Below are 26,871 nucleotides of genomic sequence, written 5' to 3'. Positions count from 1 at the left end.
AGTAGTCTTCATTATTGCAGAAGAGTGTGATCTATGACATCTACAAGTTAAAGGAAACAGTGCAACATCACTTCACGCGCAACCCATTTTTAAACTTTTATTTTGTTATACAATATTGGGGTTAAATTGTAACCCCAATAGGAGGGTAATATGTATGTAACAAGATTTTAGGAAGGTCAGTAACAATAGTGACTCGATTAAGTCTAGTTTCATTCATTTGTTCTCGTAGAATATGTAGGTAGCATTGTGAGCAGAAAGAATGAAGCGGTTGGTGGGTAGGCATCACTACAACAGCATTGCCAATATACTAGTATTTACGAGATGATCGAAGCTTTTGGTTGCCTTCAATGAGTGCAAGTGGCTATCTATCTTTCCGTACTCTTGAGACAGATAGACACCGAATCCACTGTATTAGAGCATAAATGTGTTATATTGTAGAATTCTTCCAAAAATAATATTATCAATTTGTAATAGAATGAAACACCTCTTAACTGACACTTCCATAATAATGACAGATTATAATTATTATTATTTTCTGTCCCGCCGAGGGGCATGGTGGCTTAGTGGTAGATCTAGTGTGTGGGGCTCTTGGTTCGCCCAAGTAAGTTTGTGATGGAGAACATTGTATCCATGGGTTTTCTCGGGGTATTTCCGTTTCCTCCCACATTTTCATTCCGTGGCCATTCATTCCTTAATCACCTGTTTCCCTTACCATAAAAGAGAATAATCGTGGGACGTTAAACTGAGAAACTCTCATTTTCATTCGTCTCGTCCTGGCAAAAATATATATGCATCCAGTTTACGGAAACTTGCAATTTTCTTTTCTGTTAACGTTTTAGTAACCTCTTCATAATAGACAAGGATTAATCTCAGTTTTGTACGGTACGCATTTTGCACAGAAGATGCTTAGTATATTTGAAAATAAATTTTCGATACAGTACATTAGCGTACGAAACCCTTTTCGGACAATATGTGTATTGTCATAAGTCAATGACCTGGTGAACCAACTGAACTTGGAATTATTCCTTTTACAGGAGGAGGATACTGGAAACAAGATTATCACACGTGCAAGCTATTTTGTAGTACTCGCCCGTTTAACACGTCCCCAGACGATATATTTTTGTTTCTTTATCCCTCGCCATAATTTGAATATTGAGTACGGTATTTTGATATTAGCCCATGTTCATGTTTATTACTAGCTAGCTGTAAGCACCTATCGCTGTCAGCTCTTAATTCAGAACATCGATTAAAAGAGAAGAAAGTCCTTCCTCCATTTCCCATTATTTATCTTCTGTTGTTATATAAGTCCGCATAACACTGATGTAATACGGGTTGTATATGTGCAAGGCATTATTAGAAACTGCGAGAAACGTGCATGCGTTTTTGCATACATTTTTATCCCAATTAGACTCCTCTCGAGGGCTTCGTACAAGATAAGATCTAGTGTAAACCAGTGCTTGTACCAAGTTTGGTGTCTGGGTGACTCTTTTCCGTGCGAAAATCTGACACACACACACACACACACTATTATACCATAAATACTGTCACAAAGTTTGGAGTGGTGCTATAGGCATGCGGAGTGGTACAGTGCTGCCATCTGTGTATAAAGCGGAAGATGCATGTAGTGTGTTTTTGACTATTCATGACATACGTTGATATTGTATTAAGTTCTGATGGAGTGGGGCGATTACGAAAATCGTGTAGCAGTAATTGCACTACACAAAGTCGGGAAGACAGCAGGTAAGATTTTCAGCCTCCTGAAAACCCTACAAATCAGCAAAAGATCTCACATTCTCTTATCAGGTACTGAACTCTTGTAGTGCTGAGACACATCCCACTGGCGTGAGAACAAAATTGCCACCAGTGCCGTGCCGTGGAAAATCAGCGCCCGGGGCGAGAGTATACGACGGCACCTCCATACATATATTCCAAGTAATTTTCCCTCCCCTTTTTTCTCCCGGATTTTGCGCCCCTTACTTCGGCGCCCGGGGCCATCGCCCCGCTCGTCCCCTCTCCTACGGCAAAGTAGTGGTTGCCACTTTTTTAATCCAAACAATGTAGTATAAAGAATGCCATTAGAAAGTATCCCAGCGTTGTCACTTACTGGTAGCATGATCAGATGTTTTTTGCTTACCTTTTCCAACTACAAATAAAAAATTAGCTTCTCACTTAGAACTGTAGCTTGCAAAGTTCTCCTTCCTGATACCTTGAAATAACTTATCTTCGTAAATATATACGAAAACGAGATATGTACTTAAATGTATAACCAATCCCTCTTATTATTAATTTGTCATCCTGTGTGTGTTTTTTCATCCTACACTGTGATTCAGCGATTAATTTGATGATATGCTGTTATATTTAAACAATTTGTTTGCAGAGTACTTGTTATTCTCAAAGACTAGATAAGTTCAAAGAAGGCAACATTTCGTTCTCATACCATTTGGAAGAAGTTAAGATACTTTTAAGGTATCAGGAAGGGTAATTTTGCAACTTGCAATTCTTGGAAACGTCGTTCTTCACTTGTGCAGTCTAACTGAAAGTGGAAAACGATATTCTTCCGTCAAGAAATGTACGGGAAGTTTGAAATAGGAATTTCTAAGCCGCAGAGGAAGAGAAGATGCCTTGTTGAAACTTTGTATTTTTGAATTTATATGTAAAAGTGGACTCCGCGTCCCACGATTATGTCCTTTGGGCTAAGGGAGACGATGATTTAAGGCAAGTGAATGAGGGTGGAAGAATTGATGAAATGATAAAGTGGGAGGAAACGGGGGTACCCCGAGAAAACCCACGGACCAAAGGTAAGCGCTCTATCACTGAGCCACCGTAATCCCTTAAGAGATAGGTTCAGGTAGTAACAGACGGTGGGAACATATTAAACTTTGCATGCAGCAGGGTGCAGAAGAAATAGTAGGTTAGCCGCGAACACAAAAATGGCTAAGAAACCATGAGTTATATAACAGATGTTGCATAACATAGGAAAAAAAGGGCATGGAAACAGGTTGGTACAGATGAGAGCAGAAATATATGTAGGAAGTTAAACAACGAGTTATGAAGGGAAAAACAGACAGAGAGAGGGAAGGGTTTTACAACAGAAAATGTGAGGACAGAGAAGAATTAGGAAGAATTGGGAAGTATGAGAAAGTGTACAAGGAGGTATTACAATGGCAGTAGAATATAATAATGGGAAGGTAGTCAGCGAAGGGGATGAAGTCTTAGCAAGATGGAAAGAATATGTTGAGGACTTGTATGAGAGTAGGAATACAGCGCATGGCCTAGATGTTGAAGTGGGAAATGAAGTACGCGAGGATGATAAAGGGTTTAATATTCTTCGGGATGAGTTTGAAAAAGCTATATCCAAAGCAAAGATAGGAATGGCGAAAGTAGCATTTAGGAGGAAGAAAAGTCTATTTTGTGAGACCTTAAATATTAAGATTTGAAAAAAAGACTCATAAAATGCTTCGTGTCGAGTGTTATACTATATGGAGCAGAAACTTGGACATTACACAATAGTGATTTAAAAAGACCTGGAAGCTTTCAAAATGTGGGGGTGAAGAATAGAGAGAATTAGCTGGATCGGTGGAAAACGCTTGTGTTGGAAATGATGGCGGAGAAAAGAATAATTTTAGATATTATTAAGAAGAGAAACTGTTTGGGACATAGGCTAAGAAGAAATGAGGGACGTGTTAAAACGAAAAAAAAAATACGTGAAAACAAAGAGGTTAGCTGAAGACCTTGGAGCATGGAACCTTCTCAGTTGTAGCAAGTGACCTGCTAATAATGGCAGCATACCTATGATGTTGATGATTAACTGGATATAGTTTCAAGTTTTGCTGTAATAAAAACCAAGTCAATCATAGAAATAGAAATTGAGAGCATAACTTAGGCTAGCATAGGGGATGGTACAGCTTAAGTTTAAGTAAGACTGTTGTAACGCAAAACGAAAAGGTCCTTCTATTAGAATAGTGAACAAGTCAAAATCCAGGCCCACAGCGGAAAGCTTTTCATCACGTACTCCGAACCCACTATCCTGCTTCTGATCAAGAATAATAGAAAATTCAAGTTTTTATTGAATTTTACGTCTTTGTTAGTAGTTCTAGCTGTTGCCCTCGGCACGTGATAGAAGCTCCTTTGGGCACGAAGTTCGTGGCAGTCGATGTCGTCTGACGTCACATAATGTATTTGTTGTATGTCTCATACTCACTCGATAGATGCTTACTGGTAGTCAACGACTAGCAGGATGCTGTCCGTGTCATTGTAATGTAGTCGGGTTTAGATTGAATCGAACCAAGATATCAGAAGTATCGAGAATGATGACTTACAGGCCCACTTGCTTTACGGAAAGGTATTAAACACAAATCATGACGAAGGGTAATGATCGAGAATAAGGAGATGTAGTTTGAAAGGTGAGGGAATAAGAAGTCGCTGGCGCGCTCGTATTATGGTAGAAAAGTTACGAGTATGCATCGTAAGGATGCTTGAGACTACGTTGATTGTACTTTTTATAACGACGGGAAGCTGTGCAACATCCTCATGAAAGGGAAGGGTAAGGGTAACAACCGACGATGGTCTCAGGCATCTGGCCTAGAGTCGGTCCTTTCCGCGGTTACTCGAAGATAGCCAAATGGAAGCGGGTATTTGGTAGTGTAACACTTCGGTTAAAGCAGAGTAGTTATTAAACTGTAGACCCTGTCATTTAATCTCGGTACTGAAGGGAAACGTTTAGGGATCTTTGTTAGGTTACCTCCACTTTTTAAAATTTCAGTGAATACGTTAACCTATAAACGCTTATTGACGCACCTGCTGCGTTGGGGCTTTAAACCTCAATAGCTCAGCCCTTATTTAAGATAGGAAAATGATTTTGGTAGCAGTGTATTCCTGAAGGATGCAACTTTCCGTCGATGTGAAAATTATGTATGTGGCGGGTACCACAGTGAGGGGAGAAAGGTAAAGATGTTTTTTTTTTTTTAATTTTCTAACTGGTTTTAAGGGGGTACTATCCCCTTGGGGGAACACTCATAAAAAAAAAAAGTATGTGAAGCAATGAAGTAGGCCACTACATGGTAATATCCTATATTTGTACTTCTTTATATGGGGTGAGTAGTGAGGAAGCAAAGTTTTCCAATTTTTGGAGTCTCAGTTTTTGGACGTATATCACATTTATGTATTATATATAAGACAAGATGTCTTTTCATTGAATTGGTCTACAAGCATAATTCTCGTTGCTACGTCGTTGATATTTGTGTTCCATAAGGTTTTCAACGATGTATGAATCATGACTCGGTAATAATTAGGGGGAAAGTCACTAGGACCGACAACACGGAGGTCTGCAAGAGCCCTTCGAAAATGATACACAGGGCGTTTTATAGGAATTTCGTTATAAATGTTTATCTCGCTTTGTATTGCAACAATCGCTATTATATATATCAGAGGCGGCTTGCCTATAAGTGCTGCAGAGCTGCAGAACTACCAGCTATTTTAGTGGAATAAATGTATTTTCAATTGAGTTGAATTGTGTTTAATTTAATGAAGGTAATAACATATAATGATGATATTTGGTCAAACAGTGTCCTGAAATTGTACTGCTGGATAAACTATATAGCGTAGAATTACTGGAAACACCTTCTGAAGCTTAATAATATTGCAAGAGCTGTGCACGGATTGCTCTATGTTTTAGCATTGATACCAAAATCTTCACCAGCCGCACTGTATTACATTTTCCTTGTTTGTTAGATAGGATTTACTAGAGCTGCACTTCCAGCAGCTCAGAACGCACGAATACTTCCGAAGAAGCCGAAGACACACGACGTGATGTACATGAGGCGCCGTTCTCTTGTTTTTGATAAAGGTGTTGTGCGCTTTAAAACTAATTAGAATTCCATGTTCGAATTTGTGCCAATTTTCTGAACAAACGCAATTTATGTGACAGTTTTAAGGAAACCATAAACTTTGGAAATTCTTCTAACTACCCTAATGACAATAGCTGAAGCAGAACGACACTTCTCTAATTTTAAAATAATTAAAACATTTCTCAAAAAAGAAGCACAAAATGCCAGGAAAGACTCAATGCTTTGGCTGCCTTATCAATTGAGAGTGATTTCATATCCATCATGCCGAACTTTAATGATAGAGTAATAGGACATTTTGTACAGCAGAAGACACATCGGGTTGACTTCATTTACAAACGATAAATTATCTATAATTCAGTAGTATTAATAACATTTCTGGCTGTAGACATTACGTGAATCCGACATTTTTATGGTATCTGAAAACAGCATGTTTCTTACGATATTGTATTTTTAAAGTTTGTTACACGCAACAGTGGTGTTTTTAGGGGAGAGCTATCGGGCTCAAGCTCCCCCGAAATTCATTAAAACTTGCAGGCATTCAAAAGGAAAAATTAAGTGCTTATTCATATGCTGTGTATAGCTCCTCCCGAAACAAAATCCTAATTACGCCACTGACACCCAATAATCACAACAATAGAGTTTTAGTTGCATGATACAGTAAAGTTGTATATATATTTGTTAATGTCATTTACAATGATTAGAGTGCTAAAAATTATGCTGGTTGGTGTACATTTTATAATTAATTACTGCAAACGGGAAATTTAATATAGAAAAAAAAAATGTGCAGAACTACCTCAGATTACGGTATCGAGCCGCTACTGATATATATATATATATATATATATATATATATATATATATATATTACTGTCACGAGTGTCTGGCCTACTCATTAGCATCATCTTGTCAGCGTAGAATGACTGCAAGGGTTGCAAGAGTCCCGCAAAGTCAATTTTTTCATATTTTTTAATGAATTTTTGTTTCTTCTTCTACGAATATTGTGGGAGTTTCACGAATAATAACTCGTTGAAATCCGTGGTCTATAAGCTTTCCAACGGTGTATGAATCATGACTTTGTAATAATTAGGGGGGTCGCCAAAACCCCCAACATGAGAGTCCACGATTTTGTTAAAATAGCTGGCGGGAGTCTAAAGGTTAAAGGGAAGGATGCGTGCCTATAATAGGAAGTGAGCGGAAGTAAATCAGCAACTTTCTCAGGGTTTTGGTTTTCTTATAAGCCAGGTGGGCAGTTCATGACGACATAATTGTCGGGCAGTACATGAAAAATCTTTAAAATAAATGATTCATTTAAAATTTTCCTAATTTTGAAGACACTATCTGACTCACTTTTCTGAATGTTTTATGTGCTTCACTGTCTAAATTATGCCCTAATATTCAAACAAAGTATATATAAGCGTAGCGAAGACCTTTAAACTGTTCAATTCAATCCAAATCATTGGGGCCGCGGTGGCTCAGTGGTAGAGCGTTCACCTCTGGTGCTTGGGGTCCCGGGTTCGATCTTCCCTCGCCAAGTGAACTTTGTGGTGGACAAACACCGTGTGCGTGGGTTTTCTCGGGGTTCTCCCGTTTCCTCCCACTTTCTTCATTCCACCATTTCATTCATTACTCATCATCACCGTCTCCTTTAGCCTAACCGGCATAACCGTGGGACGTAAAACTCAAAGATTTCATTTTTTTTTTCAATCCAAATCATTGCATAACACGTTTACAACAACTAAAAGACTGAAAGTAGCATGCCATCCCCGCTGGTCTAGTGACTAGTGCGTGTGTCTTTCGTCCGCGTGGTCCTGGGTTCGATTTCTGGTGGAAGAGCACAAAAATGTAATTTTGCAATCGTTCACTTTCATTAATCACCCGTCTCCCTTAACCGTGGGACGCTAAACTAAAAATTTAATCTAGTTTGGAGAACAAACGGTTTACAATTAGTAAAAGCAAGATAGAATATTTACATTGTCCATTCAGCAAAAGTGTAGTTGAAAATATAAAAATACGACTGGACGAAGAAATTCAAGTACTTGGGATCAGTACTACATGAGAGCCCCTTCGTAGCTAAATGGTTGGCTTACGCGCCTTTGGCATGAGGGACCCAGGTTTGAATCCCAATCGGAGCTCATGTAATTCGGATTCACGTTAATCAGTAGGTCCACGTCTCATATAGTCTCGCTACTGAAAGGGGCGGTAAACTCAACAAGAATAACTACAATACTACGTAAAAATGCAGGAACAGAGGAACATGTAAGCAGAATTAGCAGCGGCAGGAATATTATGTAATCGGAGGATACCAATAATGTCTTACAGGGGAAATTTAGAAAACGGTAGTGAGACCTGCCATATTATACGGAGCGGATGCAAGATAATTATATTTTTAAAAAAAAAATCCATTTGTTCAGCTCATGAAAGATCGAGGATTTCGATCAGGAGCAAAACATTCATCCTATTGAGCTCTGGGATGTAGCTAAGAGTAGGGCTTTGTACCTCAGCTTTACCATGAGATGTGAAAAAAAAAAAAAAAGGGAGACCTTCAGAAAGTCTTCGAGGAGGCGGATGCACACTTCACAACAGAATGAAGATGAGACTTCTGGCGAAGAAGAAAGCGAAACTGCATTTAGTGGTAATTGCATTACGCCAGCGAGGAATGTGGCTCGGGAAAATTGTTCCAAACAGGCGGCCAAAAATGAAACGTAACTCCGATATCACCCATCCGCCGGTTCAAATTCAGATACTCATAATAACCATTCCAGGCTTGGACAGAGAAAAAGTAGATATTCGTAATGTCATAGGTATTGTGTTGGAAAAGCATGATGCTCTCTACAAGATCGGAACGAAGGATGAGAAATCAAATTATATCCTTTATGCCATGACAGTATCTTGCATGATAAATTTTCTGTTAAACTTTTTTTTTTTTTTGTCAGTTTTGTTTTCGAATGAGGTATGAAAATTAAGTTTTTTTTCTGATAAATACATCTTGTAGCTCTTTTATTATTATTTTTACCTCATGAGAAAGAAATAGTCATTGCTAGTTTTCACTAGCTATAACTACTTTTAATTAGAAAACATTTAGTGGAAAATAGAACTTTTTAACATGGATAGTGAGTTCTAGAATTGCCTAGCTAATACTAGTATTAACGAAAGGGCTGCAATAAAACTATTTAACTAGGAAATTCGGGTACAGTAGAGTTCCTAAACCTCGTCACTCGATAAGCTGGCAGTCCGGATAACTCGGCCGCACCCTGGCCGGGCGAAAAAAACCGGCGCTGATGCGCACTCAGCCATTCAATCTACCCTCAACCTTTGCCAGGGCTCTGTGCTTTCATAAAGTACGTACTTTTCCTTTGTTTAGGGGCATTTGGGCAGTTTATTCTTTGTTGTTTTCTCAAGCAATCAATACATACAAATACAGTACTCTATTTTCTGAGGAAACACTCGTACTTATTCTTTTATAACTCCATTCCCGATATCCCGACAGTTTCACAAATTCGGCCACCCTTCGGTCCACATTAGTCCGAGTTTTCGTGACTCTGCTGTATTAACTGCCTTCTGGTTTTGCCGGTATATGTATAGAACATACTGCCCTGCTAAGCGAAAAGACCTTATCTCCATTTCACATACTTTCGAGAAAATAAGCAAAACGCGTTTTGGCTTAGGTTGTACGTTCAAATTTGTTGTATTTCAGTAAAACTTTGTTAAATATATTTTAACGATGTAGAATTTGTGTGATAATACAGTTAAATATTTTTGCTTATGAATTGCCACTTAACGTCTTTTTGCTTAGTTTTAGTTACAGTTTTAACACATTCGAGACGGAGCCCGCCACATAGGCGGGCTATTTCTTTTTCTTCAGTGGACGGAGCCCGCCTACCCGGCGGGCCTAAGGTTTCGTTACTTTGAATGGCAAACGCATGTCCATAGCTGGATTTCGACTTCTCAGTTATACTTTGTGATGCCTTTAGTACGTGTAAAAAAATTCAGATGGCAGTGCGACCAGTCCATAATGAGGAGGGTCGTTGACCTTGAGAGACAGTTTCCGCGCAATTATTTGTCAATTGTGCTTCAACCGAAGCAGCTGTGAATGATTGCTCTTGCTGTTTAGTAGCTTCTTTTCATTCATAATGAACAATTTGGGCGAAGAAGAGATACGAAATATACTATATCAGATGGATTTAGATTCTGGATCTGAAATCGATGACTCGGACAATGACCCGGATTACGTGGACGATGATAATATGCGAGGTACTTTTCTTTTTTATTTACTCGGCAATAATTGGAACAATAAAGTTTTGGCATGGGGACAAAAAGTCTGTCTTTGTAATATTCCATAATATACAGCGATGGTGTATTCAAATATGGAGCAATCCACACGAATAGACAGTGGCGTACTTAGAAAAATATTGGGGGGTTGAATTAGAAATGTTATTTTATAGAAGTCGCGGATATTTTGACATACCGCTTGGATATTTTATCGTACCAAAGTTTCGAGTTTACAGTCATTGATAGGAGAGTTTCGTGCATGTGACTGTTTATAGCATTTTCTCTAGATAGTTAGTGGCGTATCTAGAAAAATATTTTGGGGAGCTTTGGGGAGAAATATATTTACCGCGAATGTAAAGTCGGTGCAGATAAAGGCGAAGTGTCCACAGATAAAAGGTTACGAAAAAAAGCTGGGAGTGTGCTAAATGTTGTGTAGCTCTATGTATGCCAGATTGTTTCAACAAATACCATCAGTGAACGTGATATGAAAAGTAAAATGACATCAGTTTATATGCAGCCAATTTTGTGCATGTAATGCGTGTAGCAATCAAGTGAAAGGCTAATTACTAAAACTTTGAAAATAAATGCCTTGTACATGAATTTTTTTCAACCTCCAGATTTATATACGTTGTATCGGTTTTGATTGATTACTAATAGAATAAAAATAAGTATACTGCAAATAAATAATTATCCTTGTATTTGTAAATGCAATGAATGTAATATTTTAGTGCAAGGCGAATTACTTGTTTGTTATAAGGAAAACATTGTAAATGTTATATACAGAATGGCCCTTATCAACATACAATAGGGTATATAGAGATTCGACGTCATCAACATACCTAACTTTTATGCCTTGGTTGTGTCGGTTTGATTCATTTGCAGCACAAATCAGCCTTGCACTAAATACTTAGTGTAAACCAATATTTTGAAATTTCATGATATGCAATCGCTGTATGGTTCTTGTATTTCATTATCAATGATGTAACTGCTTGCAAAAGTTATTATATGTACCTCAGTATGCAATTGTATTGCTCGTCGGACTTTTTTTATAATTGCAAAAAGGCTCACTTATAACAAATAAATTAAAATATATAGAAATGAACAAATGGTTTGATATTTATGTATTCAATAGTCCTAAGTGTATATGCTCAGAAATAAAATATTTTACAATTGTATTCTTTGTAGCAGATTTTTTACAAAATTCCAAAAACATGGTAAAACCGCCGTCCTGAGGGAGAAACCACGCAAAGAGGGTCTCCGACTCGAATGTGTTAAACATAAGGTAAACACTCATGACGTCATTACCCCCCCCCACCTATTGGTCAAACCACGTCAGTTTCACTTTAGATAGATGCAGAAATCTACTACAAACATTCCCATACCAATATCTCGATTTTCGAAAAAGGTGGAGTTACGGTCTTTTCACTTAGGACGGCAGCATAAATGTATAATCCTGTTTGAAATGGTTAAACTCCTATTTTGGGTTAAAAACTTTGAGACACTTTCGACTATATCGGGCGTGTTAGCAAAATACGCTCCTATCAATTGTTGTTAGTACACATTTAAGAGATTGTGTTCCAATGTTTATTGTTTTGTATAAATTAACGCTTGTTTCGTTTTTTTCAGGGCCGCCATACAAAGACTGGCCAGCTGGCTGCCATCAAAGTGATGGATGTCACAGAGGTAAGTTCCTGGCACGAAAATCAATTAGCTGTAGTTAAAATCTATGACAGTGCACAAAATGAGGAGCAGCTGTAATTTACGTGAGGATTTACGAAAATAACATCGTTTTGGTTTCTTTTAACTGCCTTTGGTGTTAATAATAAAATAAAATAAAAAACGCATATCTTCGATTTGATGATAAAGTTATTTTAACTTTACACGGCGAAGTCGGCAAGTATTATCTCACGTTTTAATTTCATATGTATTTCTACCCTTTCCCTCCCCCCTCCACACATACACACACAACCTTATTTTTTGAAATACAGTGTACGTATTAAGTTCACATAATTCTCTGTTGCTTGTTATTAAATTCATAGTTTATTGCATATAGGTTATAGGGTACTTAAAGACCCTGAAACGCTAAATTGAATATGTTTTTTGGTACATATTTTGTCGGAGTTTTATATTATTTATAAGTGTTTAAAGGATAAATCCAAATGTAAAATTGAATAATAAAATCGCTCTGTTTATTATATTTATACTTATCTACATATATTTCGTCCTCGTACTGTTTTGTGGCCATTATACCTGATTAAATAAATAAATAAAAAAAGCAATCAAGGCTCGGATACTAGTGAAAAATTAAATGACAGCCGCTGTTGGCTCATGTTTTTAGTGTTTAGTCAGGATTGGCTGGTTTAAACCAGCTGTTTTTTTTTTTTTTTCTTAAACTGGTTTAAACCAAAAATAAAAAAGAACGAAAAATGTTTTAAATCGTGTGAACTTCATGGTGACGTTTCCACATATTAAACCATTTGCATTAGCTTTATCTCATTTTCACCTTTTAATCAAGGCGTCCCATGTTCAATTTTCAGTCGAACCGCAACCCTTCTATCAAGTCTAAATCAAGTAGCGGTTCGGATGACACTTAAGCGAAAGTCTTCTTCTTTATAACCTCGGTATTACGTAAAGATGTTAAGCCTAAACATACGAAACAAAGCCAAATTGTGTATTTCTGCTTGCTTGAATGCCTCTTTTATAGAGAAGCAAAGGTTGCTTAAATATATTGATAGACATTTGCAAAATTTATTGACTGCCTACGTAGCTTCCAACATTAGCTTGAATTGGACTTCGTTTTAATTTTATTGAATGATGTCCACATACTATATTTGTAATTTAATACCTCAGTTTCAGCGTATTGATTATATACGTTGTCCTTAAAATTTTACATGCAAAGCAATAACTGCTTTACATTTAAAGTAATAACAGAATTTTGCCAATTGGCTAAGTCGAGAGTTTCCCAATTTATATATGATTCTGTATAATGGTTTCGCTTGTGCAACTGTTCATCTTTTTGTCCTTCTGAAATGACTTGAAGACTGATCAAGTATGTAAAGATCAGTACAACGTATTTTTATCAGGAGTCCTTCGTGAGTGAGTCTGCACTCATCACATTTATGGCCAATTAGTCCCGGTTTCGAGTCCACATGGAGAACAATTTCTCTTAAATCTAAGCCGAGAAGTGGTTTGGATTCCGCTTTAAGCTTCTGTGACCCCTTCCAACATAACCCCGTTTTTGCATAATAACAAGGCGAAGCAAACTTATTTGTGTTCATACGTAATATAACTACATAGAACAAATTATTTAAGGTTAGTGTAAAGGGACAAGTTTTGCAAATAGATGTCACTACAGTCTTCGTATCTCTCCCATGTATTTTTTACCTTTCAAGAAAATTTACAATTTCTCTTACAAAATTCAATCTAGAGACTTCAAATTTTTGGAGAAGGAACTTCATAACCTATTAAAGGGAACAACCCGTGACGATTTTTTTATTTAGAATTTTCTTCATTGTTGAAACTAGAGATGCAAGGGCTCGGAAAAAAACCGGCTCTTTTGGAAAAAAACTCGGTTTTTTCTGCTTTGCTTTTTTGCTTGGGAAATTTTGGGCTTTTTTCAAAATTCTGCTTTAAATCGATAAAACAGACTTTGTTTCGCTTCTCTATAACACAGAAAGTCATTTAATTAGTGATTGATGCCGATAATAATATAAAACCTCGAAAGTAAACCATGAATTTCGAAAAGATATTTTAAACAATTTTACTTCAACATTTTTACATTATGAATTCCAAAGGATTAACCAATGTATATAATAAACACATTTTAACCTCCTATATACAAAAGTAAGCAGAGTTGGCAAGAACCATGGTTGTTTCTGAAAATGCCAAAAACCCGTTTTGGGGGGGCAGTTTAAACCAGGCTTTTTTGGGGTTTAAACCAGATTTTTTGATTTAGATATTTTGCTTTATGTATTTGTATTACATATTCACAGAAATAAGTTTGTTTCGCCTTGGTGTTATTATTCAACAACGGGGTTATGCTGGAAGAGGTCCCATAAGCTTAAAGAAGTCCGGTCAGTAAATTTCTTAAATTGAGAAACTCCCGCCCTAGCCATCGGGAAAATCCCGTCATTCTTTTAAATGTAAAACAATAACGGGAAAATCCTGTAAAATTTAAAGGTCAACGTATTATAATCAGTACGCTAAAACTGAGTGACATACAATCATAGTCAACGTCTTGCGAATAAAATCAGAAAAATAAACACACTGCTGAACAAGACTGCACTTATTTAATATAAAAACACATTTACACCTGATGTTTCGATCTTCTATCCAAGATCCTCATCAGACGTGAGTGTACGTCTGATGAGGATCTTGGATAGAAGATCGAAACGTCACGTGTAAATGTGTTTTTATATTAAATAAGTGCAGTCTTGTTCAGCAGTGTGTTTATTTTTCTAAAACTGAAGTATTAAATTACAAATTTAGTATGTAGGTATCATTGAAAGTCCAATCCAAGCTAATGTTGGAAGCTAAGTAGACAATCGATAAATTTTACCAATTTTAATCAATATATTTAAGCAACCTTCGCTTCTTTATAAAACAACAGGCATGCAGAAATATATAATTTGGTTTCGTTTTGTATGTTTAGGCTTAACATCCTTACGTAATACCGAGGTTATCAAGGAGAAGACTTTCGCTTAAAGTGACATCCGAAAGAGTACTTGGTTTACACATGAAAGAAGGGTTGTGGTTCGACCGAGAATTGAACATGGGACACCTTGATTAAAAGGTGAAAAGGAAATAAGACTAATGCAGATGGTTTGACATGTGAAACGTCACTATGAAGTTCACACGATTCGCATTTTTGTTCTTTTAATTTTTTTAGTTTAAACCAGTTATTTTTTTTGAAAAAAAAAAACAGCTGGTGTAAACGAGCCAACCCTAAGAGTAAAAACTTCTTTCAAAAAATACACAAATAACTAGCAAAATTGTATGTAGTATTTTTACTTCAAAATATTCCATACCCTCTTTTTGAAACAAAATAAAATTAAAATAAAACATAAGAGAAATACTTAGATTTGTATGATACAATTAAAGGCTGCACATGGTTCTGTATATTCTTGAAATTCTACAGTCAAGTTTTTTATAACCACCATCAAGGGCGCCCATCAGGGGGGTTAAGGGGGCGCTTGCCCCCCTAGAGGAAAATGTACTTCAGAATATTGAAAATCCAATAGGATTTTTACATTAGTTACAGCAAAATTTGAAACTATTTTTGAAACGTCGCTTATACTTCCCCTCCTTGGAAACCACAACATGGGCGCCCTTGACCACTATCACGGTTTACCCAGTCCTCAAGTTTTCTGAATTTTTAACAAGAGGGATTCAACATATCATTGCGGAACAAAAAAAAAAAAAAAAAAAAAGACTACGGAATATATTTAAGTTAAGCTAAATACAACTGCACAACAAACGTGACTGAGTGGTTGGCTTTTGCGCTTCTATCGGGAAGTCCGGGATTCAACCCAGCATTCGACCATTCTGACAAAGCCTTCCTTCATTCCATCTGAGAATGTAGAAATAGTGCGTGTACTGGCCGACTAGGAGTGTAGGAGTTGGCCGACTTCCTTTCTTATTGTTTTTAAATCGTTATTATTACTAATTACCAGCAGTGACGGTTTTGCGAAGGTTAGAGGATCGGTCTTTCGGACTGAAGCCTGTTCTCCAAAGTTGTGGAATGTCTAAAACGAACGAAATATCTATTAGTTATGCCTTTACTCATAAACTTTAAGCTCTCGTCAAATAAAAATTACGAATATTTAGAAAAACTAAACATTAGTAGTAAGAAAACCCCTCCCAAAACACTTTTTTAAATTCGCCACTGATTCTCAGTATAAAATGATCTTCAAGGTTGTATCCGGAAGATTATTGCTAAACATATAAACGAAACGAAATATTAGTTATGCCTGTACTCATAAACTTCAAGCGCCTCCCAAATAAAATTAGGACTTTTTAGAAAACGAAACAATCAGAGAAACCCCTCCCAAAGTACTTTTCTAAATCCGCTATTGATTATTTGTATAAATTGGTATTCAAGGTTGTATCTGGAAAATTATTGCTAAATCATTGCACAACTACAGTATAACAGAAATGTGGAAATACGGTTTGACGGACATATTGAAAAACGTATGCTTTGACGGATATATAGAAAAACGTAAGTTTAACTTTCGTGCTAGAAGCTGGAGTACTAAGCTCTTAGAAATGAAACACGGATGACAGACTAAAATGATCTAGAGAAGGAAAAAAATGTCGATAACTCAAAAGTTAAAATAAAGTTAAATAACCTGTAAAATTGCCCTCAAATACTACATTCTTCATGTTAGCTTTAATTCGTAAAATATGTGCTCCATCCATCTTGATGGTGAATTACAGAGCTAAATATGGCATTCAGGTCGTGGAAATCTTATCTAACTATAGAATATACTATAAGAAAGCAATTTGGATAGAAAAATCATGAAAATGAAAAAAGCCAAAATTTCCAAAATTCTCGGTTTTTTTCCAAAAAAGCCGGCTTTTTATGTGAAAAAAACCATCGATTCAAAAAAGCCGGCTTTTTTGCATCTCTAGTTGAAACAGTTCCACTGTTAAAGTTTTGGATATCCATTTCAACAATGAAGGAAATTTTAAATAAAAAAAATCGGCACGGATTATTGCCTTAGATAGATTATGAAGTTTCTTTTCTAAAAATCTGAAGTCTGTAGGTTGAAATTTGTAAGAGAAATCGTGAATTTTCGTGAAAGGTAAAAAATACATGGGAGAGATACGAAGACTGTAGTGCCATCTATCGGCAAAACTTGTCCCTTTAAACCAACCTTAAACAAAGAGACCGTATAAAAAAAAAAAAAAAAAAACGGTTTTGCCAAACCTTGGTTTTAGTACGTCTTGTCTCAAATTCTTTCTTATGCTATAATTTAACATTATAATCGTTTTAAGAAAAGAGCTCCCTCGGGGCTATGTGGATAGGGTACGGTCGTTTTCACTGGAAACCCAGGTTCGATTCCCAGCAGGAGCTCATGTGGTTCGGATTCCACGTTAAGCTGTAGGTCCACGTCCCATATAGCCTCGCTGCTGAACGGGGCGCTGAACTGAAATCAAACCAAAACCAAATCGTTATGAGAAAAAGAACCTGAGAAGTTGTTAGTTTGTCTAATAATTTTTTGTAGGTAGTATATGGCTTATTTTCTAAATTTTCATTATTCTTTATTTTCTTTCAATTATTATTATTATTATTATTATTATTATTATTATTATTATTATTATTATTATTATTATTATTATTATTATTATAATTTTAATGTGAGCTTTAAGTATCATGTTACGTCTGCTTATATTAGAAAGACTGAGACAGAAAGAGAGAGAGTTTTGCTGATAAACAGTTGATTAATTGATGGAGGAGAATGGATAGATACGCATAGTGCTTGTAAGTTTATCAGCTGGCTTCTGACACGAAGTACAACTATATTGAAGTTGCATAATTTATGATATTGATCTAGGGAATGAATTTTGTATGTTCCTAAAATAGAAGCGTCACAATCATAAGGGAATGTCACACGTTAGCTGAAGAGCATTTCTTGTATTAGAAGAGTATTTAATCTGTTCAAGTCATCTTAAGTTAACGTGAGATGAATGTTTGTCGATTTTATGTAAAAATAGAGAAAGCTACTATTACATAATTCTGAACTTTAAAAATCGTGATCATTATATATATTTAGTTCTTAAACATTCATATATATTAATGTTTAAATAAGGTCCAGTGTGAAGGAGCGTTTTATCCATGCAGTTTGCAGGTTTTCAAATAACTCTGCATTTTTAACACCAGAAGAGGAGTCATAACTGTTAGTCAACCAATCTAGACGATGAATTTTTACACGCACTTATGTTTGATGATATATTTATTGTGTATGGTGCAAGTTTATTGGGGTTACTGGAGGAATTTTCCCTTATTGCCAACGTTTATAATTTTCTGTCACACTACAAAAGCCGAGAGGAAACGAAAATTCAAGGTGATGTATATTATCCATAAAAGTAATGTTGAGGTAATGGCTTGAAAATTTGCATAAACTTTCTCGTAAATACACAACGATAGAAGAAAAATATACTCACAATCGATATGAAAATTGTGTTCTTTTACATCCGGGCGCATTTGAATGTGTTTCTCCAAATTCTGGAATACTTTCCTCAAAGTGTCAACTTTAACTTTCAAATGCATTTTGGAACATAGCACTGGGTTCAAGCTAAGTTACTGTCGTTTATTTTTCATTGAAATACACATTTTAAGAGAGTGAGAGAGTATTCTAATATACCCTGCTTATATTTTCTATAAACCTGGAAAGACCAGATTTTTCAGCCAGTTTTTAAATACATTTTTCTTCGAAGCTGGACATGTTAAAGTTTCTGTCCGTAATATATCCATAGAAAACATAAATCTTATGAAGCTTATAGCTGAAGTAGTAAATAAAACCATATGCTATATGACAAATGAAAGAACTAACTGATTTTGTCTCACGTCCGAATGGTTTGGTACCGACTTCAAGAAAACAGATATGTAGTTCGTCAGGTAACGGACTGGAAAAAATGGTGCTTAGCGCACCGGCAAAGTAAGCGGAAGACAGTCCAGTTATATACTTTTGCGCTCTGAGTTTTAAATCAAATGTAACATTAGGTTCAATGTAGCGTCTCAGAGAATTTTTTTATTAGAAAATTGGTGTTATTGTAATATGACACTGTTGAGTAATTAATTTATATTTATTTTTTCAGGATGAAGAAGAGGAAATCAAATTAGAAATAAATGTTCTAAAGAAGGTAAGAATTCTAAATTACTACTATGCTATTTTCATAGCAAATACACTATGCAATATATCTCATTTCAGAGATCAAGTCTATTAAAACTAAAATTACGACTTATTTTGGTTCGGGCACTCGTCTTCGTGCAAAGACTGGTCATAATAGTGGGTAGATATTTTTAATTCCTGTATTTTTAATGAGCTGTTTATAGACGCAAACAAAATGTAAAGCTATTCTGTTCATGGGTAAGAAAAAGATATAGATAGATAGCTAATGTTTTTATTATGTACTATGGCCCGGACATGCGAGAAATAAATAAAAAATAAAACAGTAGTTCCTAGATCTTCACGCAGAAGAAGCATAAAAGAATACAAAACTTTTGTTCAAAAATGAACCGGTTTGTACTTGTTGCATCAGAAGAAAAAGAACTCGCTCCTTTAGCATGCTGACTGTTGTCCGTTTTGTTGAATAATCTTTACACGGAAGAAGCAATAGAAGAAATCATGGACACCCATAGATAAGGAAAAGCTATTCGTATACGTTACACTGTGAGAGAAAAAAAAGTTAGAAACAGGTCTGAAGGAAATGCAGAAAGTTGCTTAGCAGCAGATTGAACATGAAGATCATTCCGGGAAACGAGGGTGCTGACACAGTTGCCAAGAACGCTGCCTTGGCCGAGGTTGCATTGGAGCGTATTCTTTCTTGCTCCGATCTCGGTAGCTACTGTTTTTCCAACTTGATGCGTTCTCATTGGCAAGTAAATTGGGATCAGGTAAATAACAATAAATGTCATGCAATCAAACCACTCCTGATTTGAGTAGCAGACATCCTCCTCCGAGTCGCCGAGATGAAGTGCTCCTGATGCATTTGCATTGATCGGACACTCTCATCTGACACAATTATTTATCCGTCTCTATTATGAGGAATATATTGTCCCACTTGAGTATTCGACACATTCTTGTCGAATGTCCTGAATACTCAGATCTCAGAGAACGCCACAAACTGCCGCTTATACTTGACCGTGGATTGGAGTAATGATATTGATAGGAAATGGAGCGTGACCTTCTGTACACACGTGTAGCATTGCTTACGTTGTTATCTGTTTTACTTATTTATTTTTGCTGCACTTTTCTCTTTTCTTCTGACTTCTATTGTTATTGATATAAATTTTCGCTATTGTTACTATTAGTAGTATTTATTGTTATATCTTTACTATTTATTGTTATTGTTGTTCTATCTTTTTTTCGGCAACAATATTGATATATATACAGTATATTGATATGTTCGTTTTTAACTTATTTACGGCAGTCCGTGTTTGAGCAATCGTGTAGATTGTGACGGGGAAAAATAGTCCCCATTAATCAACATGAAGATCAATAAGAGCAAGTCGAAAGTAATGAGATGCTCAAGGAGAGAATCACAGGAAATATGAACAAGTTAAGAGATCATCTGATGAAAGAAATGCAGGAGATCTATTACTTAGGGAGTGAATAACAAGGAGTAATAAATGAAAACAAGAAGGGCAACTTAAAGTGGCTCAAACGAGGGAGGTTTTTAAAGAAAAGTAGAAAGCTCTGGTTGGAAATGTAGACATAAAACTGAAGAAAGGTTGAAAAGTATATGTATAAATCGTAACATTCTATTGATATGAGGTGTATACTCTTGGGTAGTGATCGGCAAACCGTGGATCGCCAGCTACTAGTAGCTCGTAGGGACATTTTCGGTAGATCGCGTTAATGCTCCGGTTGGCTAATCTTGATTCCTCCATTGAGCTGACGCTAACGACAGAATGCGCTGACGACAATAACAACTTGTTTCTCTGCGCAACTGCCATTGTCAGCCTCATCTCACAGTGGATTATATACGCTTGGGGTTGTGTACGTTATGTTTTTCGTGTGTATATTAGACATTTGCAAACTTGGAGAATTTGATTTCATATTAATTAGAAATGTAAGTTTATAGGCAATAAACAAATATAACATAAAAAAGTGGTTGGTAGCTCAGAGCAGGATTTAAGAACGGTACGGTAGCTGAGAAACTTCATAAGTCTGGCGACCACTGCTCTGAAGGAAGAAGAAGAAGAACAGAGAATGGAAGTCTTCGAAATGTGATATGATAGACGAATTAAGAAAATTACATAGTGGGTAATTTTAAGATCAGAGAGTATTAAAATGGCAACAGAAAAAAGGAATATATTGAAAAGAACTAGGATAACTCGCTCAGCTATTGGTTGTGGTGGATATGGCAGAAGTACCCAGAGAAAGGCTCAGGAGCGAAACATGGATCAAACAATACAGGGTGGTCCGGAAGTGGACGTACTTCTAATTACTTCTAATTGATACATCTGCGAGAACTTGGCACAGAATTCAGCTGTGTTACGACAGGATGGTGATCATACCGATGTTTATGACTCTTAAGACTTCAAGGTAACTGTGGACAGACATTCTAAAGTCTTTCCAGCCTTAGAACAAAGTAGACGTAAACAAAGCGAAATGTATTACTCCGCGGCTCTCACGTGCTTCAGTAGCGAGAGATGTGAACAGCGAGATCGTCTGCTAGCTTACTGTCGTCGCAAAATTTCCAAAGTGTAAGGCTATAGTTGGTTGGTAAATAATTAACACACTGACACTAACTGCTGCTATGTTAGAAATATGTATTTTCTTAAATCGTTATATAAACGACGTTACCTCTGTTCCTGTTGTCCTCTTTTGTGTTTTATAACACGAGACGAAGATGGGTTATTGTCACTCATTGTCGTCATGAAACTCTGCGTTCTACAATTTCAAATGAGCTCGAACACATACGCATGCGTAGTAAATACTATATGTCCAATTACGGGTGAAGTTAAAATAAAGCTACAGCTGTTAAATATTATATATATTGCGTTTTTTATCACAAAATGCAGGATAAATTCAGATATCTTTATTCGAAATTATTTTAATAGGGATTATATTTCGGTAGGATACTAGTGCAGTGAGACCAACAACTAATCACTGGTCATCGACCGACTTGTAAGCAGGTGGGTTTGTTTACATCTACTTTTTTCTAAGGCTGGAAAGAAAATACCAAAACTAACACTATACTGTTGAAACTAAAAAAGGAGGGGGGGCGCCCACTTCCGGACCACCCTGTATAAGACGTAGGAAACAAAAACAAAAGAAAATTAAAAGTCTGCATCACAATAGGAAGTATGGAAAAGTGGAGCAAACCAAGAACAGTATGAGTAACAAGGGTAGCAACATGATATTCGTACAAAACTCCCTAAAATGAAATTCTTTTTGTGTGAAACAGCTTTGGTGACATGTGTGACAATTTTGGGTTGTGCAGGTAAGAATTGTGTTTCGATATATATATATATATATATATATATATGAAAAAATATAATTAAATGATCATTGTAGCAAAAGACAAATTAAATAATAAGGAAAATGTTTAAATAATTCCTTATATGAAGAAAAAAAGTTCGGTTTCTTATAATATTAACTATGAAGTTGTTTGTTGCATGTTATAAGTGTATGATTCTTGGGATTTTAATGTTAGCACAAAATGAGAAAAATGTTTTGTGTATTTTTCAGTATTCGAATCATAGAAATATCGCTACATACTATGGTGCTTTCATCAAGAAGAGTCCACCCGGGAAAGATGATCAGTTGTGGGTGAGTTTTCCTTTTATGTGTATTTGTATGCATGTTACTGGTGTGTTAGTAATACATGTTGGGTGGGTGGGGAACGAATTACTTACCAGAAATTAATATTCAGATGTTGCGTACGGATAGCTGTAGATACTCGTCGAATAACGAAGAACTATACTACATGTATCCCTGTTCAAACCATCCAGGCTGTATTTCGGATTGTGGTAAAATTCATTTTTAGTAGGCTAAGGAAAATATGTAGGAGACAGCATAACTATCGGTAAAATCTTACCGAGTCCTGAGCGTGAGAAAACGCCTTGAAGTATAGTACGGGAATTACACATAGGATTCATTCAATAGCTTGGTAAATCATTTTACATTTCACAAAAACATTTATAATATGGATCCAGTTCTTGTCCAATTGTTCCCTGTTTAAGTAAATTGAGACGCGAATTTTCAATTCTTTATATAACTTGCCTCTATATATTCTCAATGTTACTGTTGGATTTGCAAACTTTTTTCCTTTGTCATGAGACTAGTTAATTTTTTCGCCTCTCAATTGTTCCATAATCTTGGTAGAGGTATTTTTTTTTCTTTGGGAGAGACGTAAAAAGTGACGAAGAAATGAACTTCGAGACTTTTACAATATTTAAAATATTATTCTATTACAATAAAGTCACATGACTAACTCAAAGAAGACTAAAGTTTTATGTAAATGTAATAATGGTATTGAAAGGATGGTGAAGAAGGTGCTTGTTATAAGAACTAAGAATCCATGTTTGTTTATTCAGACTGGGATCAGTTGAACAAAATCTTAGATCTCAGTTACATACGAACAGGGCCGTGCCGTGGAAAATCAGCGCCTGGGGCGAGATTATACGACGGCGCCCCCATACATATATTCCAAGCATTTTTTCCTATCTTTTTTCCTTTTTTCTCCCGAATTTTTCGCCCCCCTTACTTCAGCGCCCGGGGCCGTTGCCCCACTCGCCCCCCCCCCACGGTACGGCCCTGCATACATACGAGGGCTATTTTGAAGTAAGGTCCGATTGGCAATAGAAACAAAATTACTAAAGATAGTGCCATACGTTTTTGGTTATTTCCTCTGTACACATTAAGCTATTTTCTTACATTTTTACCACGTTTGTTTACCGTTTATCATTGGGCTCGACAAGTTTTTTGTGGCCCCATGTCATAGAAATCACCCCTCCTCCACTGCATCCGAATATTTAGAATATTTTATGGTCCAAAATTACAAAGTAATAAAGATTTATAATACAAATAAACAATGTACCGTTTGTTCAATATGATTACCTTTTGCAACAAGGCAATATATGAGAATTCCTCCCAAACGCGTTGCTGCATAATACGATCCTCGGAGTTCATCGCTTTTGTTACGTGTTCACTGCTTTTAAACTATCGAAACCACCGTCGAACCTTCGTGGGATAGGGCGAAACATAAAGTGCCGTGGAAAACCACGCTGTACCATGACAAACAAGCTGGTTCTCGAGAACGTAGAACACCTTTTGTTAATGTATCGCTGTTGCGATTGTTAAAAAAAAAAAAAAGCAGCGGAGTGTTATGGTAAACGACGGACCCAGAGCGCCCTGCTGACAATTATCCAAAACTTGAACATTTACACTTTAAAATTAACTCCCTCGTTGCTGTATGGTTAGCATATGCGTCTTCGGCACAAGAGACCCGGGTTCGATTGCCGGCGGGAGCTCATGTGGTGTAGATCCACATGTCATGTAGCGTTTTGCTGAACTCATCCAATCCAATACTTTTTGAGATGGTTAGTGACCAACTCCGTGAAGATGCTTTTTGAATATTACGAAATAGGCCATCGAAATTGATTCATTTTCTCCTAATAACCTTATATTAAGGTGTTTATTTTGAGAAATGTCTAATCAGTTGTTCTTTCCTTTTGTTATAGCTGGTTATGGAATACTGTGGTGCGGGCTCTGTAACAGACTTAGTGAAATGTAAGTATTCAGATTTCAGTGTTCCTACATTATATTTAGTTTTTAGCTGGAATATAGCCCTGGAAGGAGAGACTAATTGAATAGAAAGTGATCTTTTAATATTAATTAACCTTTGAATCTAATGCAGAGTAATTGCAGCTCTTACTTAAGTTTTCATGTAAGTTCATTTTTGTATATCTATTTAAAATTAGAAATTTAAATACTATACATTACTTTTAACCTGTGTAGGTGCCTTTGATTCCGTTACTGGTGTTTCCTTTACTGATATAACTTTTGTAATCAATTCTGTTGCTGCCATCATCAGTTTTAGGTTGAAAGATACCTATGTGTTCAACTTCTTAAACATAAAGTCTTAAGCAAATATACAGAGTGTTTCAAAGCAACACCGACAACGTTTAGGAGGTGATTCCTGACACCAAAATAAGACAAAAAGTATAGACGAACCTGGGTGCACAAGTGCTTCTTTTAGGAGTTATAGACTATCGAAAACATGAAGAAATGAATTTTAAAGGTTCATAGCTCCAAAACTATGGGACCTACCGTAGTCGGTCAAGACTTCACTTAGGATCTAATATGTGGGCTATCCAAAAATACATGTTTCAGAATCCTATGGTACTCACACAACAATTTTTGGAGAGGGGGTTTGGCTACGGTGTTATAATTTGAAGTACTCACAAACTACGTCTAAAAAATGTTATGGAAGTACCGCAGGATTGTGAAACATGGCTATTTGTATAGGGCATATATTAGTTCCTAAATAAAGTCTTGACCCGACTACGATAGGTTCCATAGTTTCGGAGCTATGGACCTTTAAAATTCATTTTTTCATGTTTTCGACAGCCTATAACTCCGAAAGGAAGCATTTGTGCACCCAGGTTGGTCTATACTTTTTGTCTTATCTTAGTGTCAGGGACCACCTTCCAAACGTTGTCGGTGTTGTTTTGAAACACCCTGTATATCAGACATTATTAAGTACAATATCTCAAAGATTAGTAGCTTTTGTCCGCTCACCTGCAATATTTAAGTAAATTGTTGAAAATGCAGAAAAATATTTCAAGAAAAAATCAGTTTTACAAGGAGCAAATTATCAAGTAAAAAGTGAAAGCTTCTGAGGTAAAACAAAGTATTAAATCTCTGTACATATGTAAGTGTAACATTGAGCTATTATATGTATTATTTAATGTGCTTGTTTTTTGCAGCAACCAAAGGCCAGAGTTTGAAGGAAGAATGGATAGCATATATCTGTCGAGAAATTCTTCGAGGTCTCAGTTACTTACATGCCAATAAAGTAATTCATAGAGATATCAAAGGCCAAAATGTTCTTCTTACGGATAACGCGGAAGTCAAACTGGGTAAGTTTCTGTTTAATAATAATAATAATAATAATAATATATTGCATTTCTGGTGTTGCGATTGTGTGCTTAATGATTGTCAATAGAAACACTTATTTTAACGTAAAGTTTTTTCGGGTTCGTTTTTGTGTAAATTATAACAGGGTGTCTATCGGTCACGAAAGTCACGAATGTCACGAAAAAGTCACGAAATTTAGCTTTTGGGTCACGATTTTTTTTTTTAACTGTGCAAATGTAAGTACAGATTGGAAAATTTTATTCTATAAAACATCAAAATTCAACACCAAAAATGTATATGGTCGGCTGTATCCCATGGATGAAAATTCGGCCCAATTCGCACCCAAATTCGCTCTTGAAAATGTTAGGAAATTTTATGATTTGGTAAAGAAAATGTCACGAAATTTAATTGTGGAATTTTAGTTGACACCCTGTATAATTAAATTCCCCATAACACATGAATCAATCTAAGAAAATAAACTGGTGGAACAGTCCTTAGGGGAGCCAGGGCCTATCAACCGACCTTTGGGATGATGTGTGGTCAGCACATCGGCACTCCTCTCTAGATTGGAGTTCGTTACTTCTTTCTTTCAAGTGGCTCTACGATTGTTCTCACGACGCTGGGTGAACGCTGCTCTGCTGAGTACGAATGGTCTCGGACCAAACGTGGGACTGCTTAACTTCACCGATCTCACGAGAAGCTGCATTACATTGCGGCTAAGACGTTGACAAATCAATCAATTACCTTTGTTATGATAATAAGTGCATGAACTTTTTATCGTCGCTACTACATGGTGTCTATCGGTCACGAATGTCACGAAAAACTCACGAAATCAGAAAATGGTCATGAAAGTCACGAAATTTAGCTTTTGGGTCACGATTTTTTTTAAACTGTTCAAATGTAAGTACAGATTGCAAATTTTGTTCTATAAAACGTCAAAG

At 36.3% G+C, this 26,871-nt stretch overlaps 1 protein-coding gene across 7 annotated transcripts in view; it reads left to right on the top strand.

The window, feature by feature from the left end:
- The window catches only part of msn (serine/threonine-protein kinase msn), a 129,668-nt gene that overhangs the window by 9,514 nt on the left and 93,283 nt on the right, over positions 1–26,871 (top strand). For all 7 annotated transcript variants that reach the window (XM_081770012.1, XM_081770013.1, XM_081770010.1 and 4 more), the window contains exons 3-7: positions 11,742–11,798; positions 18,936–18,980; positions 22,538–22,618; positions 24,532–24,580; positions 25,780–25,932. In XM_081770012.1, the coding sequence (XP_081626138.1) occupies positions 11,742–11,798; positions 18,936–18,980; positions 22,538–22,618; positions 24,532–24,580; positions 25,780–25,932 (385 nt within the window). The remainder of the gene's footprint in view (positions 1–11,741; positions 11,799–18,935; positions 18,981–22,537; positions 22,619–24,531; positions 24,581–25,779; positions 25,933–26,871) is intronic.

Source organism: Thermobia domestica, chromosome 8, assembly GCF_964235325.1.
Source record: "Thermobia domestica chromosome 8, izTheDome1.hap1.1, whole genome shotgun sequence".
NCBI lineage: Eukaryota > Metazoa > Arthropoda > Insecta > Zygentoma > Lepismatidae > Thermobia > Thermobia domestica.
Note: the sequence above shows the minus strand (reverse complement) of the source record. Positions and strands in the feature narration are given on the sequence as shown.